The sequence below is a fragment of the Ranitomeya variabilis genome, chromosome 4 (genome assembly GCF_051348905.1).
Source record: "Ranitomeya variabilis isolate aRanVar5 chromosome 4, aRanVar5.hap1, whole genome shotgun sequence".
Classification (NCBI taxonomy): Eukaryota; Metazoa; Chordata; class Amphibia; order Anura; family Dendrobatidae; genus Ranitomeya; species Ranitomeya variabilis.
This window is the reverse complement of record NC_135235.1, coordinates 418,552,436-418,558,435: the sequence shown is the minus strand read 5'-3', so window position 1 is coordinate 418,558,435 and position 6,000 is coordinate 418,552,436. Positions and strand designations below refer to the sequence as shown.

At 45.5% G+C, this 6,000-nt stretch overlaps 1 protein-coding gene across 1 annotated transcript in view; it reads left to right on the top strand.

Moving 5' to 3' along the window:
* The first annotated feature begins 4,180 nt into the window (after nt 1-4,180).
* The window catches only part of TOM1L1 (target of myb1 like 1 membrane trafficking protein), a 192,343-nt gene continuing 190,523 nt past the window's right edge, over nt 4,181-6,000 (top strand). The window contains exon 1 of the mRNA XM_077251358.1: nt 4,181-4,382. Within this exon, the coding sequence (XP_077107473.1) occupies nt 4,325-4,382 (58 nt within the window). The 5' untranslated portion in view covers nt 4,181-4,324. The remainder of the gene's footprint in view (nt 4,383-6,000) is intronic.

Genomic DNA, 6,000 nt, shown 5'->3' with positions numbered 1-6,000 from the left:
CACTGCAGCCCATACAGTATTATATCCACAACAATCCCCCAACATATATTATGGTCACCACCAGAGCCCCCCCATGTATCGTATGATGTTCACAACAGACCCATAAATAGTATATTCAAAACAGCCCTATGTATGCTATGATGGCCCCCACAGCACCCCATACAGTATTATGGCAAACAAACAAGACCCTCAAAAGTATGATATTCACCAGAGCCTCCTATCCAGCATGGTCACCATAGCCCCCAGTATGATGACCTCCACAGCCCCATATACAGTATGGTGATCACACCTCCTCATATATTTTGCTGTCCCCACCTTCACAGCTCATCATTTCGTGGCCCAAACGGACATCCCTTCATTTTACGGCCCCCGCACAGCCTCTCATTTCATGCCCCCTGCACAGCCCATCACTTCATTTCCCCTCTGCACAGCCCCTCAGTTTATTCCTCCATCTGCACAGCCCCTCAATTTATTCCCCCTAACTGCACAGCCCGTTAATTCCCCCATCTGCACAGCTCCTCCATTTATTCTACCATGTGCACAGGCCCTAATTTTACCATCCTATGCACAGCCCCTCAGCTTATTCCCCCTATCTGTACAGCCTCTAATTTTACTCCCACAATCTTCCCAGACCGTCACTTTATTCCCCCCATATGCACAAGTTTATTCCCCATCTGCAAAGCCCCTCTGTTTATTCACCCCATCTGCACAGCCCCTAATTTTATTCCCCCCATTGAACAGCCCCTCATTTTAGCCCCCTGCACAGCCTCTCCGCTTATTCACCCATCTGCATAGCCAGTCAGTTTATTCTCCCCATCTGCATAGCCCATCTGTTTATTCACCCGCATCTGCACAGCCCCTCATTTTAACCTTTCTGTGCCCAGCCCCTCAGCTTATTCCCCCTCAGCACATCGCCTCATTGTATCCCATCCTCTGCACAGCCCCTCAGCTTATTACCCCCATCTGCACAGCCTGTCAGTTTATTTCCCTCATCTGCACAGCCTGTCAGTTTATTTCCCCATCTTCACAGCCCCTTAGTTTATTCCCCCTCACCTCATTTTATTCCCCCATCAGCACAGCCCTTCACCTCATTTTATAACCCCATCAATACAGCCCCTCACCTCATTTTATACCCTCCATCAGCACAGCCCCTCATCTCATTTTATTCCATCAGTATAGCCCTTCCTGTCATTTTATTCCCCCATCAGCACAGCTCCTCAACTAATTTTATTCCCCATCAGCACAGCCCCTCCACTTATTTTATTCCCAATCAATACAGTCCCTCATTTTATTTCCTAATCAATACAGCCCTTCCCCTAATTTTAGTCCCCCCATCAGTACAGCCCCTGCCCTCATTGTATACTCCCCTGCATAGTAATATCAGAAAAAGAAAGAAACTCATACTCACATAATCTCGGCTAACGTTCACAGTCTCCCCTGTGCTGTGCAGCAGTGAATGCTGGATGGCGCTATGACGTCACTGCACCATGCCATCCAACATCCCCTGCATGCGCCTTCTCCAACAAGACACTGGCCATAAGTGGCCTGCAACTTGCTGGAGATCCTGGCAGAGCAGGGGAGATAACAGCTCCTCTTCTTCTGTGCCGGTAGTGTACACAGCAATTGCATTCACGTCTGATAGATGCAAATACAATTGAGAGCAGGAAGGGTGTGATGGCCGGGGCACAGGACATGGAGAGGAGTGAGCAGTGTCAGTGACTGACTGGCATCGCTCACCTCCGTGCCTGCACCCCTCCTCGGGAAGGCAGGAGAGAGTGCCCCCTCGGGTAGGCAGGAGAGTGCCTACCCTGCCTACCCCTCATCCCGGCCCTGACAAAGGCTCATATTGCTTTGAATGCTGCAGACAAGTGATGGATTATGGAATACTCTTGGCTGAACTGGGCAAAGTGGGGCCCATGCCTATGGCTGTTCCAGTACAGCCTGTGTACCAGAACAACAAAAGATTTTGAAGCAGTGGCATCCCCACCATGACCCTACCCTCCACCCAACATCTCACTTTCACTGATATTTGCATTCTAGGGATGCAAGTGCAGTGCCCCAGAGTCCTGGCCATTGCAGTACTGTCGCTCCGCCACTAAGGGGAGTGATGGTACGTCTGATGGCACTTAAGGAGTTCACCTGACCAGGTATCACAGTCACACATTACACTTCACACTCTGGCCACCAGGGGGAGCAAAGGGTTCTATGTACTAGGCCACTCCTCACAATCTCATAAAACTGGGGGCTGGATAGGAAGTTAGGGAGAAAGCTGACTGGGTTTTGCCCAGGCAACACCTAGTGAGAGAAGAGGTTGCTTGGGAAGATTCAGGGGGGTCCCTGTCAGGGGTGGGATCCTGACAGAGGCCTAGCGAAAAATACAGAACGTTACGGAACCGCGCCTGCACTTCATTGCGCCGGTATCTTAAGAAAGGATAAGAAGCGAGGTTTATTGTGGAGAAGTGAGAAACGAGATCACAGCACAAAGGCGAAAGAACCAGTAGGAGTCGTGCCCCGAGATCGGCAACATCCTACTGAGGCGCGTAGCCGGAACGCCGAGGAAGTATTGGGCTCCACGCATTACTTCAAACCAACGGCAGGGCAGTTAATTAGAGGTTGGCTGCCTCACCTAAATCACCTAATGAAGACAACGGAGGCAATTGTGGGAGAGGGGCGTCTCTAGGGTCCCTATAAAATAACTCTAGGCCTACCCTGTCATACGGGTGCGTCCTAACGATATATCATCTGGGGGACGGAGAGAAAGAACAGAAACATACACAACAGTTGTGAGGACTATCCCGTGGTGCTCAGCAGGGAAGTACTACAACACCCAGGCGCTAGTAGGAAGGCACTGATTTCCACCTGCAAAGGGAACTCTGGATGTGCCTTCGGACCGGCCGGTCTCAGCCAGCCCTGTTAGCAGTGCTCTGGATTGCAGATGCCGAAGCCTTCAGTAAAGAAGTAAAGAGACTGCAACCCTGTGTCCTCATTATTTACTGCGACCTACACCACCACCTACACCTTTTATTGGGCGCCCCTTAGCAGGACCACAGACCGGGTCAGGCCACCGTGACAGCCTCAGAACCGATAGACCCGGTACCGAGTACCCCGCCATCCTGCGTCTGGGGGCCGCTCCACAATTACCAGTGAATACATTGATGGAACAAGGCGACTATGGCTCCTGTGTGCCTGAGAGAGCAGCAGGCTCAAGAGAGGGTGAGTTACATAATACTTTTTAAGGTGGCTGTGTGGAGTCATCACTCCGAGTGAGTGGCTGTGTGGGGACATAAGACTGTCTGTGTAAGGGGGCTATATGCGGACATCATTCTGTATGGGGGGCTATGTGGGGAGAACATATTGTAGAAGGGGGCTGTGTGTTGGGACATCATTCTGATTGAGGGGCTGTTTGATGAGAAAATATTGTATAAGGAGGCCGTGTGGGGACATAATTCTGAATGGGGGGCTGTGTCTGTTTGTGCAGATAATATTGTGTAAGGGCGTTGTGTGGGGACATCATTCTGAATGGGGGGCTGTGTGGGGAGATAATATTGTGTAAGGGGGCTGTATGGTGACATCATACTTTTTGAGGGCACACCATACTGTTTGAGGTGCTGCGTGTGGACATCATACTATGTGGACACATCATACTGTGAGTGGAGGCATCATATTGTGCTGATTAAAATAAAAGGGCTGAATATCAGGAGCACTATGATTTACTGAGTTATATAATCTATATAAAAAGAAGTAAATTATATGTTTTTTATTAGCTGCTAAAGGTAAGAATATATTTTATTAGAAGCTTGATGATAACATGTAATAGCAGTAGCAGCGAGTCAACAGACTTAAGTCTACTCAATATTAAGAGATAAAAATGTATATAAAACAATAATAATAAGTAGAATTATATTTGGCCGGTTGGTTTGTCCCTCCAGAACAATCACAGTTTCTCATGTGGCCCCTTTGAGAAATGAATGGCCCACACCTGCTCCAGACAATTATACTGTATGTGTATACACATTCTGTACATCTCTAGGAGGAGTTCAGAACTTCACCACAATGTCATTATTACCAGTGCAGGGAACAGTCATCCCCACGTGATAGTCAGTGCCCTGAGTTACCTGTCGCTGCTTCCTGGGTTCCTGTTACGCCCAAGTCCTCCCCCAGCCTTTCTCCTGAGCCAGGTACTGTAACTTCTGCTGACAGCAGCTCTCTTCACGCTGAATGGACTAGAAAACTGCAAACAACAAATCTTTGGATTTATGAATTTTACTGTCAAGATTCTCTGTTGACAATTTCATGATTGCAAGAGTTCAGACACCACAGAATCATGGCTTTTGGGAAAACTTCTAAAGATCCCTTTAGTACCCATGTGGGGCATCTCATTGGTAAGTGACAGAAGATTTTATCAAATTCTCAGGGGAGAAGACAATCTGCCATAGCAACACCCCTTGGGGCTTCTGCACTCGAGTTGTTGACCTGAGGATGGCTTATGTACAGCGGAAGGAGCAGTAATCGCACTAAAAGCAACAATTTATTATGGTTGAAAACGTAAAATGTGAAAGTCTGTAATGGAATTTGACCTAAACTTTTGCATAAGATCAGTTGCGATTTGGTGAAACTCATTTTAAAATCTGGCAGTGCTTTAGCCATAGATGGATGAAAACTGACGATATCTTACAGAATGATCACAATACTGTACACATAAGACGTGGCCCTGTAATCAGGTGTGATTATGAGCTTGTGTCCTCTGGGGGCCACCAGAAATGACTGCAATCTCCGTATTCCCTGTAGTTACGCCCCAGCCCTATAGATTTACATGATGAGATCATTGCCGCTATATATGTATTGTGGTTATGTAACCTGCGGATGTAACAAGTCATTAACCTTCACTCTCTGATGTGCGCTGTCAAGCGGCGATAAGTATTTCACAATAGTTCCGTCATTTCAATTATTATTAAATGTTGGATCTCATCTATTGGATCCAAATTGTTAATTTGATTAAGAAAAGGAGTCCTGACTGTAAAAGACGAAATGATGTAGCCCCGAGTGTAACCTGGGGTCCACACATTACATTATGGAGGGTCCAAATATTTGCTTACCACCAGGTCTGCTGTACAATATCTGCAGCTCAGTCTACATTTCTCTGTTCTTCCTTTAAAGAGAATGCATCATTTGAAACTAACATTATTTGAATTAGATCTTTATTACATGTGTACTGTCGTTTTTAAAAATCTTGGTGGTATTTTTTTATTTTTATATGCGATCATCCATATAGAAAATTGTGTACCATTTTTCAAAGTAGCCAACAACATACAAACTCTATGCAGATGTTGTCCTTGGTGAGATTCGAACCCAGGACCCCAGCGCTGCAAAGAAACAGTGCTAACCACTGAGCCATACAAAACCAGTATCCATATAAAATATTAATGTTCGCAATCATTGTAATGTGTAAGCATGTTCATGGTTTGTGTGATTTTTTATTCTTGCTCCAAAAATTGTTAGCAGACACAAAAAGATGAAAAACAAGCAACCCCTAAAATGATTTAAATAAAAAAATCTATTAAAAAAGAGATTATTGTTACATATAAAGCATATTTTGAATGTACTTCAACCCATGCTTACCTTTGCAAATGTATCTGCACTTTTTAAAGGCACTTTATTGAGAACCCCATTATACGACTACATAGTATAACAACACTATACACATGGACTATGTATGCATGGTCTAGGATAAAAACAAAATGAGCAAATAACTTGTAGTTAGTAATTACAGTAAATAACAAAATAAATAGTAATAGTAGATGTAAATAACATAGGGTACTTAGTGTACTGGGTACTTAGTTGACACTATTTTGATCAAAAAGGCGTACTAGCCATCCCACCACAGCAAGAATGGACCTTAAGTCTTGTAGTTCACCATGCTATGTGTCAGCAGACTTCAAAATAGACTGTGACAGAGAAGGACCCACGTCTGACTGTTAAGACACCCGTCCATGGAAACCA